General features: G+C 45.1%; 1 protein-coding gene across 1 annotated transcript in view; it reads left to right on the top strand.

Moving 5' to 3' along the window:
* Nucleotides 1–9,856: 9,856 nt before the first annotated feature.
* The window catches only part of LOC134527732 (putative nuclease HARBI1), a 33,963-nt gene continuing 25,732 nt past the window's right edge, over nucleotides 9,857–18,087 (top strand). Inside the window, 1 exon segment of the mRNA XM_063360655.1 lies at nucleotides 9,857–10,273. Coding sequence (XP_063216725.1) covers nucleotides 9,857–10,273 — 417 coding nt within the window.

The following is an 18,087-nucleotide window of genomic DNA, read 5'->3' as shown; positions in this document are numbered from 1 at the left end:
GTGACAGAGACATTGTCAACAAGGAATTTTTCAGTCCAACACTTTACCTGAGCACTGTTGCATGCAGTGTTTTTTGTGACCTGATCACAGTAATAATCCTCAAAACCGAAGCTATGTCCTGGATCTGTTGTTTGTTTAACCTCAGTTACTGGTTGTGATTTTGTTTCTCGTGAACGAGTATTATGACACACTTTCGCAAAATGGTTCATTACACCGCAGAGTGTACAGGATTTCCCTCGTGCTGGGCATTTTGAAAAGTCTCTAGGGTGACAATAACCAGACCACTTGCATTCAATGTCCCCTGACAGTCGTTGTGTGGTTGGGTTTATACTAGGACGTGGAAACTTGCTTGGCTTATATTTGGCTTCATCAACAGTGATGTTATCTGGCACATATGAAATGTTCCAATACATCACGATAGTAGTTTCGAACCCTGTGTTTCCCATAGTTCTCTTCGTACCGACTGCGCCATGTGTTGATGTATGTTACATAATTGAAACACTGGAGCTCAGGCACACTTCTGTAATTCACCATTACTGATCTTCCACTGTCTCGTCTTGTACACCCCCAGGTGTACCAACCATCATGTTCTACATTACTACACCTACATTTTTCCTATTAAAACTGGTGCCTCTAGATAAGCTTGTGGCTTCCGGTTTCCGCAGTGACAAATTTAGATTTATTGCCATATATCCCCGCATCCAGTCTAAGCCTGCCATTTCATTTGTAAACCAGTTGTCAGGTACTTTGATTTTGTTCGCTTTTGCAAACTGGAAAGCTAATTTTCTAACACCAACTTTTGATAATCCATAATTTAGTTTTGAGGAATAAATGCAATAGTTTGCTAATAACTTTTCCTCTTCAATAGTGAATATTTGGGAATGTGTATATGGAGATCCAAACTTCTCGGCATGATCCAAGGAAGAAACATTTTCTACTGCACAACGTGCCAGTGAAGATTTTGGAATTCCAAACTTTTTAGATGTTGCCCTCAAACTCTTGCCTTCCTTCAGGTCAGCTGTTGCTTGCTTGATTACATCCCATGAAGGAATGCTACGAGAAGTGGTCTTTTTGTATTTATGAGGCATATTTTGTCCTAGTTGCTTAAATCACCATCTGTAACAAGCATATTTGTAATTGAGGTTAGTAAACCTGTTTACAAATTAATATGTTACAGACATTACAAATTTTGGCTTATTATAGACGCCTCTTCATAAATCCCAATCAACACTTGACCAAATATGTGAAGTACTATAATTAATATACAAAACAACCAAAATTTTAAAAGTTTGTAAAATGTTTTCTCAATTCTGCTAAGTTTTAGGTGTGATGTAGTTACTAGGGGAGGGTTTGGATAGTCCCAACCCTCCCCACACATCTTGTCCCAATGCTCCCCGTGAGATGTTTTTGTATTGAATTAAAATATTTTCACCTTTAAGGTTATAATCATTGCATTATGTCAACTTTACATTTTGCTGAGATACTGGATGCGCTGTTTATACATGATTCAAAAAAACTAGGTCTACTAATTTGCAGCTAGTACAAACAAATTACATACCCTCAAAAATTACTTTAGTCCAGTGAAATTAGAAAAATGTGTTCTTCTTATTCTTAGATGCTTCTTTAGAACTGCCAAAACAATATGGCTGACAGCTTTGACACTAAAGCAAACTAAAAAAAAATTATCTGCCCAGTGCTACCAACCTTTATAATTAAAAATTAGATGTCCCATTCCTTCCTCTGTCCCAACCCTCTCCATTCTCCCCTACTTTTCATTTGAGGCACCATCCACCAAACACAATGATTTTTAGTGCAGTAGGGCTTAGTTCTATTGATTAAATCATAAATATATTCACTATTGCCATTAATTAATTCTAAAAAGCCTAATTTAACTGGTGTCACAAGTTACCAGCTAGACAGAGTTACTTGGGACAACTTGAAATACTCATTTATAAACATTGTTTGGCCATGCACTGTCCCAAAATACATGGTATATACAATAACTTGGGACACATAAATGTTAAATGTAATATTTATTATCAAAAATACTCGTAAATCATTTTTATTTTCATCATAATTGCAAAATATTGCAGTAGGTAAGAAAAAAAAATTAAACTAGAAATCACTCTTACAATGAAATACAAAATTCACACACCAACTTTCACATACTACAGTCCTTTTTAACAAATTTTAAACAGAAACGAAATATTTATTTCTTTTTATAGCAGATGGGACTAACTTTCGAACAGTTCGGGAAAGCTTAACACTTGCAATGTCATCTTCATCTGGAAATAAAAAAGTGCCTTTAGCTCCTTTGTAGTTCCTCATAAACTTACACTCTTTGGAATCCACAGAAACAGATAAAACTACCGTATTTTTGCGTGTATAGGCCACACATTTTTTACTTAAATTTTAGATAAAAAGTTAGGGTGTGGCCTGTACACGCAACTTATTTATTTACTTTTTTTTTTAACTTAGGAAACAATTTTCTATGACAATAAAGTAACACCAAAGGCCCGATACCAGCATAAAACAGCATTTAACGTATGAAAATTAACTGTATGCATTAAATTTTACTTTTATTATTGAACTTGGCGACTGTTGGACAAAATACGTCGGCAAAATGCCCTCGGAATGTTGCAACATTTCAATGTTCCCGCCCTTGTGCAAAGTAAACAAATATTTCCGTATTCCCACCATAAGCAAAGTAAACAAAGACAAGTGACTACGAAAATATAAAAATTATAGAGAACTGAAAAGACATACACATATACCTCTAACTATTTACATCAGCGACAATAAAACATGCGCGCACACACTTGATTTTAAATAACAACAAAGATGAAATTTTTTCGTCACACAATGCAATATTTTACGAATGTTTTACACATCAAAGTTTCAAATGTTTATACACTTTCATCTTCATCATCGTTGACAACTTCGTCATCGTCGGCAACTTCTTCATCGTCAACATCGTTGGTGTCGTCATTTTCGTCCGCTGCTTCCCACAAAAGATTGTCCTCGGTACCATCCATTTTATTCGAAATGCCTGTAACCTTAAAGCATTTAGATACCATTTCAGGAGAAATCGTACGCCACGCCTCGCTGATCCACCGACAAATTTCTGCAGCCGACGCACTTTTCATGCGACCAGATTTTGTTTTCTCCTGGGACGTCTGCACCCACTCGTTGTACAGGCAAAGGAGATGTGATTTAAATGGGCGATTGATTACAACATCGAGAGGTTGTAACATCCCAGTAAGTCCACCCAGAATGATAGCAAGATCACATTTATCTTGAAGAAGGCGGTCTTTAACGTTTTCCGAGACATGGCCGCGGAAACTATCCAGAACCAGCAGCGAATTCTGTTTCAGGAGCGCCCCAGGCCGCTTGCACCAGACACTATTGATCCAGTCTAAAACTAATCCTTCTGTCATCCAACCATTTTCCTGGGCACGAACGATTACACCGGGCGGAAACTTCTACTTTGGAACTGTCTTTCGTTTCAACACAACATAAGGAGGCAATTTTCGTCCGTCAGCTGTGATACTCAACCGTGCATCTCTGCTTCTCAGCTCCTGTGGTGCGAATGCTGACTGAACGGGAACCCGCCGGGTCGATTGTTGTAGATTCCGGCATGTCAAAACAAACCGGAGTTTGATCGCCGTTGCCAATCTGACCAAGCATGTAGTTGTTTTGTTTACGTTTCTGCACAATAAACTTTTGGAAATTCGTCAACATCTCTTCATATGCTTCCGGCAGTTTCTGAGCGATGGTAGTCCGCCGCCTAATGCTCAAGTCCCTTCTCTTCATAAACCGGCGTAACCACCCGTAGCTTGCTTTAAATTCAGTTGCAGGAATATTCTTGCCCGTTGAGATTTTTCTTGCATCAAACAGTAGCATTTTTGTTGTTACACAGAACCCATTTTTTCTTGTAGCTAGCATTGCTGGTACAACTCCTCTTCTACTTCCGGGTATTTGCATTTTTTCCCCCTCAATGCAGCTTTGTTTTTCGGTAATGATTCTAGCGTATTTTTTTCCTTGTACCAACGCCGAACATTCTTTTCATCGACACTGAATTTTTGGGCAGCTGCCCTTTTTCCGTGTTCTAACGCGTAACTAACTACTTGTAGTTTAAATTTAGCGCTGTACATTGCACGTACTTTACCCATTTTCACGTGTAAGAACTTGTTTTGACCGAGAAAGGTTGTAGGCAGCGCGCGCACGTGATGATCTGAAGCAACAGGCTGATCAATATGGCGCAGGCTAGGCGACTAGCTAGCAAGGTCACGCGCCAAGGTCGTGCTGCACAACACAGGTAACTGCAGTGTTGCCAAGAGTCCGCGCGGCCTACAGTCGCTTCATGGGAGCGCGCAGTTGCCACCTATAAACGATGGCGATAATGAACACTCCGGCGCTTAAAATTCCTAGTGCGGCCTGTACACAAGTTTTTTATTTTCCAATTTTTTATTTTTAAATCTATGGTGCGGCCTGTACACGCGCGGGGCTTATACACGCAAAAATACGGTAACTTTATGAAAATTTTTTCAGTCTTCTTCTTTTTCCCTTCATTATAAATGAATTTCACACTGACAAAATGTCCTGGCTGAATTGGAGAATCTTTTTTAAGAGTCTCGTGTTCAATGTGTGCAATACTGCTATCATTATTAACATGACGCCACTTCCGCTGCCTGTCTAAGTTTTTTAAGTAATTGTTAGTTTGAAAAGTGATCTCAGGGGCAATAATGTGGGTTCAGCCTCGTAGCTGCAGGCAGGAGCGCGACACGGTTGGTAATCTACCCGGGCTGTTCAGGCCACCCAGGATGCCTTATAAATAAATAGTAAACTGGTTGACACGACACTGCATTTTATTAAGAACCGTTACATTATACTGGTCCAAGTACTGGCCGCGTCTGTTGTCTGACCGTTGTGGCACGCAAATCTCTATGTGTAGACGATGCGCGCGACCAGGATAGTTGGCAAAATGATATGGTATGTGCGGGCTTATACTGTGACTGTTATCAACGTGAAAGATGCGGCGGATAGTCGCGGAGTTGCAATGCTGCAACAGCTTATGCAGAGATTGACGTTATTATGCAAAACAGCACATACGAATGAATATTCTAAAACTAGTTGCAATCTAACCTGTTGCAAAACATAAAAGTCCTGAAAAGTACGTAGGTCCGGTTAGATACAAACATACAAGTTACAGTCACTAATTAAACAGTTATGACGTGGTTAGACTACACGTAGAAGTTACACATTTAAATTAGATGAAAGTTAGATACGTAGATTAACGAGTTAAAACTCGACACACGAGGCTAGCCTTAGACGATAATGATTACTTGGCTTCGAAGCCGGAAAACTGCTTAACTCATTTACGCTGTCCTTAAACTCTGGACATGAAAACTACGTAATAAATGCAAAACTCCCTGTTGGGATAAAATAATTAGTTAACGAGTCGCACGAAAAGACGTGCGACTGAGTGGGGTCGGCGCAGAGCTGCTTAAAGGATTTGAAGAACTTACACTATTGCTGAGACTTGGATGAGGCGCGAAATCTGAAGGCTCTGCGTTCGCAGAACGACCGACCCCTGTGAGTCCCCGACGGCAACTGGCGCGAGACCGCCCTGTGGCCTCACGCCGAGACACGTGAAACGCGGGAAAACAGCTCCGACCAGTTTTGGACTTAATGACATATTTCACAATATATGATTATTTAACAATTGGACATAATTTCCCTTGAATTAATTATCTTTTAATTGTAATTAATTTGGATGTTTTTGAGTTAAATGAATAATTACTGATTTAGTTTAGCGCATTGCCATACCCGGCCGGGCGCTGTAATCGACTTGGTATTCGTCGCGGTGCACTTACACTCACTCGGCGGACATCACGCTCGGGCGTGTCGAGGCACTTAAGAGTAAGTGTTGTGACATAACGGTCTTAGCGGACCAGAGGGAGCACCGGCGGTTGGCGTCAAATGCCCCCCCTCAACGAGGCCATTACGCTCAACAACACTACTACTCACACGCATGGAAGTGGTGCACTGGTTGGTCGCACTAAGGGGGTTAGAGCTAGGTGGGGCCCCTGGACATGGCATACCTAGTAAGTATTTATATAATTGAATTAATGGTGGTTTTGGCATGACCCATCTGGAGGGCATAAATAGTGAATTTTGTGGGATTTGTTTGTGCTCGACTGAAGGCCTACTATTGGATTGAACAATGGGTGTGGGTCCTCCCTTGCCGGAGTTGGAGACAGCCCCATCGTCCCTCGGGACTCCGCCGTCGTGATTTGATCCAGAAAGTAGTCCCTTAAATGTGTTGGTACCTGTGGAACGCGTTTTGATACTCTAGTAGGATGCAATATTGGTGCTGCCTGCTCATGTCGCCCTCCCTGGTGTGCACTGGTCACCCTCTGGACGCTCGCATTTCCCTGATTCTGGATGTTTCCGGTGACGTAATCCTGCAGATGGGCCAGAGGGCGCCGTGCCCGCCTGGAAGGGATGGTGTTAGCACTAGCATTGATATCTGGAATGGCTTGGTTCTTCCCCTCACCACTGTCCCCGGTGTTATCAGCCGCGCGCCCTTCCCCAGGGCCTGTCGAGCCGTTAGCTTGCAGCTGTTGCTGCGAGCAGCACGTGCGAGTCATCAGCCACCAGGTCTCGTCGACATCGTCCGCTACACTGTTCGAGTCCCCATTGTCCGGCTGCCAGACAAGGTGAGCCGTCTCCTCAGCCTGAGAGGTCGGTGCTAGGTTGGTCATCGGCAAGCTAGTGTCCGCTGTAAGAGGAAAGATGTTGGGTGAGGGGCAGTCGGGAACTGGGGAGTCCTTGATATTTGTGGACTCGGGTGGAGTCCCTGGTACGGAACAAACAGTATCTGACATTTGTGTAGGTGATGGGGCAGTTGCGTGGCTGTCGTGGTGTCCGTGCGGGCCAGCCACGTCTGGTTCGGGCGAGCTTGGAGTCGGGCTCGGAGGTGTGTCTGGTGGCCTATCACCCGGGGGTCCCACCCCTGTTGGGGTCAGGTCGTTGACTGCGAGGCGCAAGTCGTCTCGGTGTACCTTGGCCGGTCGCCTGCTAGGGGTGCGAACGGTGTACGTGGATGGACCGGTTCGCCACAGAATTTGGCGTGGTTCAGACCACTTGGGGGCCAGCCCCGTGCAAAAGTTGTGTTTTCCAGAAGATAAGTGGTGCTGCCGCACATACACCCACTGGCCGGGTTAAAGCTGTACCGGAGGACGGGTAGACTTTGGTGTTTTTTGAGCCAGGAATTGTTCTTGTTGAGCGCGTGCCTGCTCCCTCATGGCTGCTATTTCCTCCCCCCATAGATCCTCGGTAGCCGCCGCGGCTACCCGATATTCCCCCGGGAGGGCCAGGTTCTGATCCAGGAGCAGTTTGGCCAGAGAGTGACCCGTGACTACATTGGTGCGTCGGTGCAGACAGTACAATAATTTGGGCAGGTGTATGCCCCACTTCGAATGGTCCTCCCCGAGACGGAGGCGGAGCTGAAACTTTATCTCCTGGTTCCTCCGTTCCGTGGGATTCGCCCGGGGATGGTATGTGGGTGTGGTGTGATGGGAGATCCCCCACCGGCGGCATCCGGCTTGCTAGCGTCTGTTAGTAGTATCTTCGGGAAGCCGAATCGCGGGTAGACCTCAGTTTCTAGTAGGGACAAGATGTTCCCGACCTGACGTTGGAGACTGGGAAAGCTTCGACCCAGCGGGTAAAAAGGTCGGTTATTACCACTAAAAACCTTTTCCCGCGTGATGTGCGGGGGTACGGCCCCATGATGTCTAAGGCTAGTTTGTGAAAAAGTTCGCATGGTCTGCGGGGCTGCTGTTGCTCCACTCCGTCGGCCCGGCGCGACTTGCGCTGCTGACACCTCCGCACATAGTCGCGGACGTCCCTGTCAACGCAGGGCCAATGAAACTTTAGGCGCAGTGCCCCTTGAGTCTGTGCCGCGCCCGGGTAGCCAGCCAGGTCGTGGTAAAAGCTCAGGACAGCTGAACGGGCAGCTGCGGGTACGTACTTCCTCCAGGTTTCCATGTCCCCTGGTACCCGTGTCTGCAGCTCCCCGTCAACACATCTGTGGTATGGCTGCACCTGTTCCCCGCATCTGGCCACCCACTCCCCCACTGACTCGTCGTCTTGCTGCGCCCCCAGCACAACACGATGTAGGTCCGTGAGCGTGTCGGGGAGAGACGTGTCAGGACTCGCGTTGGAAACAGTCGCGTATAGAACCGCGGGTTCGCCTGTCTCCGGAGTGAGCGCAGTGTGTCCCACTGGCGGTAGCAGTTCCTCCCAGATGCCCTCATCGTGGTACTCGGTGTTAGGGTCGGGGTGTCATGATAGTTCGTCAGCCAGCTGGTTCTCGCGCCCTGGTACGTGCTCGACGTGGAAGTCGAAGCTTTGGAGTGTCAGGGCCCACCGCGTGAATTTCGACTTGCGGCCCTGTACCGAGTCGAGCCACTTGAGACACTGGCTATCGGTACGAAGGGTAAATGGCCTACCCTCTAGGTGGTGTCTGTAGCGCCCTACCTCCCACAAACCGCGAGGCACTCCTGTTCATTGACATGATAGCGGCGCGCTGCCGGGCTGAACTTGGCGTTCGCGTATTCCACTACGCGCCGTTCCCCCTCTGGACCTACTTGGAACAACACCGCCCCCATCCCCTCCTGACTGGCGTCAGTCTGCAAGAACACGTGCTCCTCGGGGCGGAGGCGGGCGAGCGTGTGGCACTCCCAGAACAAGCGCTTCACGTCAGCCAGCACGCGGTCCGCCTCATCTGTCCACTTGAACCTGTTCTTGGGGGAGAGAAGGGCTGTCATCGGTGCCGTGACAGTGGTGAAGTGGGGGATGAAGTCCCTCAGCCAATTGAGTAGGCCTATGAGCTGCTGTAGTTGTTTGCGGGTACGCGGTGCAGTCTTAGATTCAATCAGGTCAAGTTGCGCTGGCAGGTGTCGACATCTGTCCGCACTCACAATGTGACCCAAGTATTCTAGCTCCGGGGCACCTACGTGACATTTGTGGGGCGTGCAGGTCAGCCCATGCCTGGCCAGCCGCTCGAGGACCATGGCAAGGTGCTGCGCATGTTCCTCCCACGTCTGCGACCAGACGATCACGTTGTCCAGGTAGGCCGCGGAAAACTTGCCCACGAACCCATCCAGGATGCGGACCATCATGGTCTGGAAGGTCGCAGGGGCATCCATCAGCCCGAACGGCATGGCACAGAACTGAAACCTGCGGCCATTGGGGGCGGTGAATGCGGTCTTGTGTCTTTCCTCAGGGCATACTGGGACCTGCCAATACCCTGACTTAAGGTCTAATGATGTGAAGATGCGGGCATCCTCTAGTCCTGCCAGAGCGTCCGTGATGTTAATGAGAGGTGGTGGGGCCGGAATGGTGACGGAGTTGATAGGTTTAAAGTTGACGCAAAACCTGAACGAGCAATCCTTTTTCACCATCACCACTAGGCAGTTGTAGGGCGACTCGCTCGGCTCGATCACTCCATCACGCAACATTTCTGCTATTTGCACTTGGAGGCCTCGCGTTCTTGGGGTCCAAAACCAAAAGGTTTTACAAATTTAGGTTCATGAGGGCGGATAGGAATCGTGTGTTGTGTTACCGTTGTGCGACGTAACATGTCTGCAGCCGCGAACACCTGGGGATGCTGTGCCAGAACCTCGTTAAATCTGTCCACGTGTTCTGCCGGGACCTCATTGCGTAATTCACCTACAGTGATGGCTGGTGTGGTCACGAGTGGCCCGTCCTCGCCGATGCTGTACACCGTCCTGCGACATGCATGACCTACATGCACTCCCGCAGCACCAATGCGGTGGTCTGACTGATCATGTCTCTAATGGTGATTGTTACCTGGGTGCGCCCAGACGTGAGCGCGCGGGTCCCAGGAGTGGCCAGAAGAACGTCCTCCTCCCCCGACTCCAGTTCCGTCTCAGGTACCAGGTGTGCGGTGATGTACGAGTGGCTCGCCGCGGTGTCCACCAGGGTGTGGACGGGCTACCCATTGACCAGGACCGGCACACGGATCAGGCTCCCCGCGTTGTCACCCGATCGTCCCAGCCGGTTTGGTGCTGTCGTCCGTGCTGCCTGGGTCGCCGTGTGCGCCGGTGCCTCGGGCTGCTGCGTCGACGACCCGGAGCGGGGCGTCGATACGTGGTGCGTGGCACCACCACCTGTGGGGACGGTTGACAAGTCTGTGCGGGCGGGTCTTGTTGTCGGTGACGAGGCTGGGAGCAGTAGCCAGTGGGTACGCTTCTCCCTAATTGGCGTTTCCCGCCGGGGAAGTTCCTGAACGTTGAACTCGCTCCAGCGCCGCAAGGGTTGGGCAGACGTCGTGCCAGTGTTATACCACCCCTTGGCAATATCTGCACCTAGGTGGTCATGTTCGCTGCTCATCTGCGTACCAGTTCTGTTGCGCCGCTTGTTAAGGCGGCCGTGCTGCTGCCGCTGGAGGAGCGTGGCCCCGCCTCTCGCCCACCGGCATAGTGTTTGAAGATGCTGGGGCTCTGTAGGGCACCACCGCCAGCCTATCCTCCGGCGCTACGGGCTGTGGCCGCGCCGACCCCTGTTGACGAGTTCTTGTGGTGAGCGCCTGTATATATCCCGCTCGATTTCCCTGGCTAGTTGCACAAAGTCCTCCAGGTCACGTCTGGTGGCCCCCCTCAGGTGCTGGCGCAACTCCCGCCTCATCAGCTCGACCACCAGTCCTAGGGCCTCACTTAGATAGCCACCAGTGGCTAGACGGCGATGAAGTCGTACTTTGGCTCGTATGAACAACTCAACGTCCTCGTCATCCTCTTGCGGCGTACAGAACAGAGAGCGCCGACACTGCCCATGCCCGCGCGTCGTTGAACCGTCTCTCCAGCAGGGAGATGAAGTCATCCCATGCCATTTTGCCTTCACCAACCATAGCCCACCAGTCATGGGCGGCCCCTCTGAGCTGGTCACTCACTCGCTCCGTCCACTCATCGAGTGGGACGCCGTAACGGGCCAAACGGTCGCGGCAAGTACGGCCGAATGTTCGTGGGTCCTCGTGGTCCTATCCGGTGAACTACGGGAGCCTGACTCCGGCTCCTGCGCGGGCTGGGCCTGCCATGACCGCTACTTGTGTCGGTGCGGTCGCTTTACATTCGCATGCCTGGCACATAAAGAGTCCGTCCTGAAAAGCCAGGAATTCCCGCACGACGGTACAGGATCGGTGGCGTAGCGTGCCACACTGGTGGCAGGTGGCTAACTCGTCAGACCGCCCACGGCATTGAGAGGCCCTGCACTCGCCCACTCGTACGTCTGGTTTCTGCGGCTCCAGTTTTGCAGCCTGGTCACTATTGTCCCCAGAACGTCCTGCGGCGTCCGTTTCCGTGTCATGCTTTATCGCCCGTAAGCACGTCTCCATCCATGCTGACGTGCGATCTGTCACGCGGTCGCGGCAGACTGATCCGGGCGACGGACCAGGATGTCGATGACAGGGTGCGAGCGGGTAGGGAGGACCGCCTCCCCTCACCCCCTAGTCAGTGTCCCGTGCTCGCACGCCTCCTGTCCCGCGGAAGCCCGGTGATGCGTGCGCGGCCGTGCGCGGTTGTCTGTCTGTGCCTTCTGTGATGTCACTCTGCGCCTTCTGTGATGTCAGTCTGCGCCGAGCAGCTGTCCCATGGATGCGTAGCGCCGTTCCCGCGGTGCCAAGTTGTAACTGATCGCGGAGAGACGTCGTGTAACTAATTCCGGCCATATCTCGCGGTGCCGAAGTTATCAGGTCGCGGGGAAACCGATCCTCGTGTCTCCGGTCGCTTTCTCCCGGCATCGTCTCCCGTCGCTATCTCTCGGTGCCGTATCCCGGGACCTCCTGGCGTGCCGGCTTCCGCTGCTGCCTTGGCGTGGGACTGTCACGTTGAAGTTATAAAAATATAATAAAATTTTCTGAAATACAAATGTTCCTTAGTGAATAGTCCTGAATTGTTATAAAAGTCACAAAAACTAAATGCCACTTGCCGGCCTTAAAACTCACTTGTGCTAAGCGCGCCATTTGACACCACTCCCGCTGCCTGTCTAAGTTTTTTAAGTAATTGTTAGTTTGAAAAGTGATCTCAGGAGCAATAACGGGGGTTCGGCCTCGTGGCTGCAGGCAGGAGCGCGTCACGGTTTGGAATCTACCCGGGCTGTTAAGGCCACCCAGGAAGCCTTATAAATAAATAGTAAACTGGTTGACATGACACTGCACTTTATTAAGAACCGTTACATATACTGGTTCAAGTACTGGCCGCGTCTGTTGTCTGACCGTTGCGGCACACGATTCTCTATGCGTAGACGATGCGCGCGACCAGGATAGTTGGCAAAATGGTATGTGCGGGCTGATACTGTGACCGTTATCAACGTGAAAGATGCTGCGGATAGTTGCGGATTTGCAATGCTGCAACAGCTTATGCAGAGATTGACGTTATTATGCAAAACAGCACTTACGAATGAATATTCTAAAGTTAGTTGCAATCTAACCTGTTGCAAAACATAAAAGTCCCGAAAAGTACGTAGGTCTGGTTAGATACAAACATACAAGTTACAGTCACTAATTAAACAGTTAGGACGTGGTTAGACTACACGTAGAAGTTACACATTTAAATTAGATGAAAGTTAGATACGTAGATTAACGAGTTACAACTCGACACACGAGGCAGGCTTGGAGCCTTAGACGATAATGATTACTTGGTTTCGAAGCCGGAAAACTGCGTAACTCATTTACTCTGTCCTTAAACTCTGGACATGAAAATTACGTAATAAATGCAAAAGTCCCTGTTGGGATAAAATAATTAGTTAACGAGTCGCACGAAAAGACGTGCTACTGAGTGGAGTCGGCGCAGAGCTGCTTAAAGGATTTGAAGAACTTACATACACTATTGCTGAGACTAAAATGAGGCGCAAAATCTGTAGGCTCTGCGTTCGTGGAGCGACCGACCCCTGCGAGCTCCCGACGGCAACTGGCGCGAGACCGCCCTGCGGCCTCGCGCCGAGACACGTGAAGCGCGGGAAAACAGCTCCGACCAGTTTTTGACTTGATGACATATTTCACAATATATGATTATTGAACAATTGGACATAATTTCCCTTGAATTAATTATCTTTTAATTGTAATTAATTTGGATGTTTTTGAGTTAAAAGAATAATTACTGATTTAGTTTAGCGCATTGCCACACCCGGCCGGGCGCTGTAATTGACTTGGCGTTCGTTGCGATGCACTTACACTCACTCGGCGGACATCACGCTCGGGCGTGTTCGATGCACTTAAGAGTAAGTGTTGTTGGGACGTAACTGTCGTAGCGGACCAGAGGGAGCACCTGCAGTTGGCGTCAAACACTATCTTCATTTTCATCGGAGAGTCTGAAATCATCACTGGACGTGTCATGCACTGAATATATGTCCTCGTCTTCAGAAGAAGATATAGGCTTACTTAGTGCCACAAATTTTCTTCTTTTGGTTACACTCCCGTGAGTTTCAGTACTTGCGCGTTTCATTGGATGAGAACATTCAGGTTGATTCTGTACTAATAAACTTTCTTGCTTTCTGTTTGCTATATCTTCTTTCGTGCTTCTTCTATCTTTTTTGATTTACTCTCTTCATGCTGTTTCAGACATACTGATATTACGCTTGAACCTGGAGCAATGTTTAATTTTTCTCATCGTTTCTGTTTTGTGGTCTCAGTTGTTCTTTTTTCTTTTAGAAACTCTTCAAGTGATTCTGACCATGAGTTTTCATTAGTCTTCTTTCGAAGACTCATTAACACTTGCTGCACATCAACTGGATAGATGCCACTTGCCTGGAATCCACTTATCAGATTTTGTGCACTTGTTGATTGCAACTTCTCAAGACATGTTTTTAATAGACGTGGGAAAGTGTCCTTGGGAATGCTGCCACAATGTTTACCCTTCCATTCTTCCAAAACAAGTTTCCACTTAACTTTCAACGGTCTAAAATAAGCAACATCCAATGGTTGACATAAGTGAGTCGCTTTGGGTGGTAACAACACAAATCTTATATTGTTCTGCTCACGTGTCTCAATAACCTTTATTGAGATATGACTTGCCAAATTATCACCTATAATGACTTTGGGATGATCACCTAACCTGCTACAGTAAGGAAGAGCAATCGTAAAAAACCAGTCTTCAAATATTTGCCCTTCAAACCATCCTGACTTTGAACAATTGAAGTGGGTATTTTCAGGGCCCCCTTCTAACCATGTGTGATACAGCTGTTCAGATTTATAAACTATGTATGGGGGAAGGCAATGCCCAGAGGCTGTACCAGCAAACATAACTGATGTGCTGGATTTAGTGTTGTCCATCAAACGTTCAGGGTGTTTACATCCTCTGCGTACTATTACTTTTTTTTTTACCTGGGTCATCGCACATGTTTATTTCATCGTAATTTATAATTCCCTCTGGTGGCACACCTTCTACAGAAACAGCAAGTTCTTCAAAGTAGTGCTGAAAAGTCTCTTCACTAACAGCAGCTCTTGCTCTTTTAATGTTTTCAGTCAGTCTGACCTTAAGTTCATCTTTATGTCTGTTTAAAAATGATTTCACCCAGTCATTCCTCGGAGCATTGTTCCTAAATCTTTTCTCGTTTATGCCTTTCTTATCTATGTATTTCTTGACTACTAGCCTTACATCTAATTCTGTCAAGGGAAACCCCCAGCTTCCTGCTAGTTGAAGCCCTTTCACTAAGCAAGCCTCATCAGCAAGACACAAGGCTGGTGGACGTCCATAACTTCCAATGTTTTCACCTCTAACTTTGCGATCAATTGTGCTCTTCGGGACACCAAAACTTTCAGCTGCTTTTCGAATGTTCATTTGTTTCTTTACCACTGCATCGACTGCATTTTTAAGATTTTCTGTTGTAAAATCATGGTATTTTCTTGAACCAAGCACCCTTTTATGTACTCTTGTCATTTTGGCACCTACAATGAAAAGACAACCATAGGTATAGTCAAAAAAATGGTGCATAAGAAAAAACTTGTTATTATAAGTTACCCCACCTCACCGCACACATAACTGAAAAATGTTATAAATATCTATTTATCATATATAAATAAGCAGATATATCAATAAGGCTATTGTAAAAAAACAAAGAGGTTAAAAAGTGATGAGTGTTGAAACCCTGTAACTTAAATACCTACAGAATTACAAGCAAGGTTAATTTAATGTTATTTTATGTAAAAAAGTCATATCTTAAATATTATAATGCAAACGATAGAACTTAACTTTATCAACAGCCAATATTTGACTTAATCTATCAGAGGCATGCTTGCACAACATGTAAATACTATTAACATATTAATAACTAAAGAAAATAATAGTGTAAACATAACAAAACTAAATAAACCTAAAATGTCCCAAGTTAACCTCACTGTCCCAAGTATTCCCAGTTGTTGGTAATTGGAAGTTGAAGTTTGAAAAATTATTTTTATGCGGAATTGAATGATTAACTTTATTTTTTGTGTTCCAAAACCTTAATTAGGTCTTTGGCTATGTGTGTAAGTTACAACCTTTTTTTTAATTTTAGTTTTGGGTACCTATGTTTAGAATTTTTAAAACATTTTTTTTTGCCCTTAGACCCCTTGACTTATAACAAAAATTGACTATATAGTAACTACAGTAGTTTATGAAATTAAAATCTTGTTTATTGGTACAAATGATTAATTGTTAAATTTTATTTAGTTTATTATTCCTATTAATTAATTGTCAGTCTGTATCGTACACATTTTCTGCTTCTGACTTTTCTTCTCTATCACCGACTAGTGAAGTAGCTTCTTTAAGATAAACAAAAATTACCTTTGAGGTTTCTCTATTGCAATACAATTCAGCAACATTCCTATTAGGACCAGTAAGATTAATTTACTTATTTAGGCTATTGATTTTTCCTACAACAGAATTGTTGGCATCCATGAACATTTCTTCTCAAGATTTATGAATCACAGTAACATAATAGAGAATGACAAAAGGTGAGGGGGGGGGGAGGACATTATTTCTCAACAAAAAAAAATTACTATAACAAACTACCAAATTTTAATAAGGAATATACCTCATATCAGCCAAATGTTAATGAATATCCTTATCTTGCAACAATTAAAATATATCTGGATGAAGCTTTTAAACAACTACGTTAACATATTAATTATGTAAAAATTGTTACAGAAATAAGCAATAAAATAACTTGCCTTCCAATTCCATAATGATATTGTGCATCACTGTCCACGCTTGATTTCAATGGAGCAAATTGACATAGTATCATGCCTATTACTCACAATTCAAGTTGAGTTACTTTTCAGAAACAAAACCACCACCACCACCAGTTTTCTTTATTTCAACCTGCAAAACAAATATATTTATTGACACATTATACCTACACACATAATTTCTTACAGCTATAACATATAAAAGACCTTTTTTAAAAATTTATGCAATACTAAATTAAATGACAAAATCTTGCAACATTAACCAATGGTATCTTGTGTAGAATTGAGATAATAGGACGATGACATGTAATTAATTATAATCTTAAAATGCCTTCAAAGGCTGTGACTCAATTGGCTAGTGTACTCTGCCGTGCTCTTGTTTTCGCATTCACATCTCTCATGCATCATAACAGAGCAATCTGGCCCTGTGTCAATATACTCAAGGGTGCATAAGTGTGAGACCAGCAAGTTGTATGCTTGCAACCCTCTCTGTTCACTGACACCCGCTCTGCATATTCACACCTGTAGAATGTGGTTATTGAAGGCAGAAGCTCAATACTTCTGTATAGGCCTAACTATAACTACAGATGCGAGTTGGTTAATTTTAATGAGTATTAAGCTTAGGTAACTCATAAAATGTTTTTACCAAAATAATGTTATATACATGCTAATACATATCTGACTTGTAACAATTTCACCCATAAATAACTGTTTTATATATAAAAAAAAGAGTCCATATTCTTTGCCATCAACTACAAACATCAGACTAAACTTATATTTTTGATTTTGTTTTACGCTGTTTGATTACAAATTAAAAGTTGCATCCTCCCATAACTGTCCAATATCTTGTGTTATATATTGGGGAAAATATCTTATAGATAAAACAAACTGGACACAGAGAACAAAATAACTGTACAATAATGTTAAGTAGATGACAATGTTTGGAAACAGAATTATTATATTCATTTAAAAAATTGGTAGATGTCTCTCTCTAAAATATTATTTTATTGGACATAGGTACATGACTGACACTGGCAGCACAAAATTAAATTAAAATGATTCTACATAAAACAATATGCATACCAGATAAATATTTATGTAGGGAGGCCTATGTTTTATCAATTGTTTATTGATAACTTGTACATTAACTGTATTGTACACAGAAAATATATTAGGCTTAAGAACTCACATAGGTATTTGTTGCAATAGGTACCAACCTTATCTACTGCTGTGGATTTTCTTGCCCATTTTTTTATATTTTCATAGCAAGATTTTAACTGCAGTCCTCTTCACGTCACAACACAAAGTAAAATATGATGCCAATTCTTGCCAAGCTTCTTCCTTCCGCTTACAAAACACGCCATCAGTTCTCTTACACTCTAAAATATCCAGTCTTTCTTGCACCAAATCGACAAGGATGATTTTTTATTTTTCACAGAAAAAACATTTTTTAGGTATTGAAATTTTCTTTTCCATCGTCATGTGTACCCGCGTGTACCCCAGTCAACTCACAACCAACCACAAGTTTGTAATCAATAAACAAATAGGCTTGTATGTAAATATCATGATGCCAACATTTACAGCAAGAACTTAAAACATGCTAAACAAAATTCTCTGTGACTAGACGGAATTCAGTAGCCAATAGAAAACTTTCTTTCATTTTACAATTGATCTTCACCAACCTAAACCTAGATCGTGAATCGAATGTCTGAACTCGTAAGTCACTTTGGTGCAACACATATACTGGATCTCAGATTCGACTTGAGATCACACTGAAACAAAGATCTTATGATCTCGGATCCGAACAGTTATTGGTGCAACCGGCCCTAAGTGTTTCACAT

Source organism: Bacillus rossius, chromosome 1 (assembly GCF_032445375.1).
Source record: "Bacillus rossius redtenbacheri isolate Brsri chromosome 1, Brsri_v3, whole genome shotgun sequence".
NCBI lineage: Eukaryota > Metazoa > Arthropoda > Insecta > Phasmatodea > Bacillidae > Bacillus > Bacillus rossius.
The sequence above is the reverse complement of the archived record's forward strand: the minus strand, read 5'-3'. Positions and strand labels throughout refer to the sequence as shown.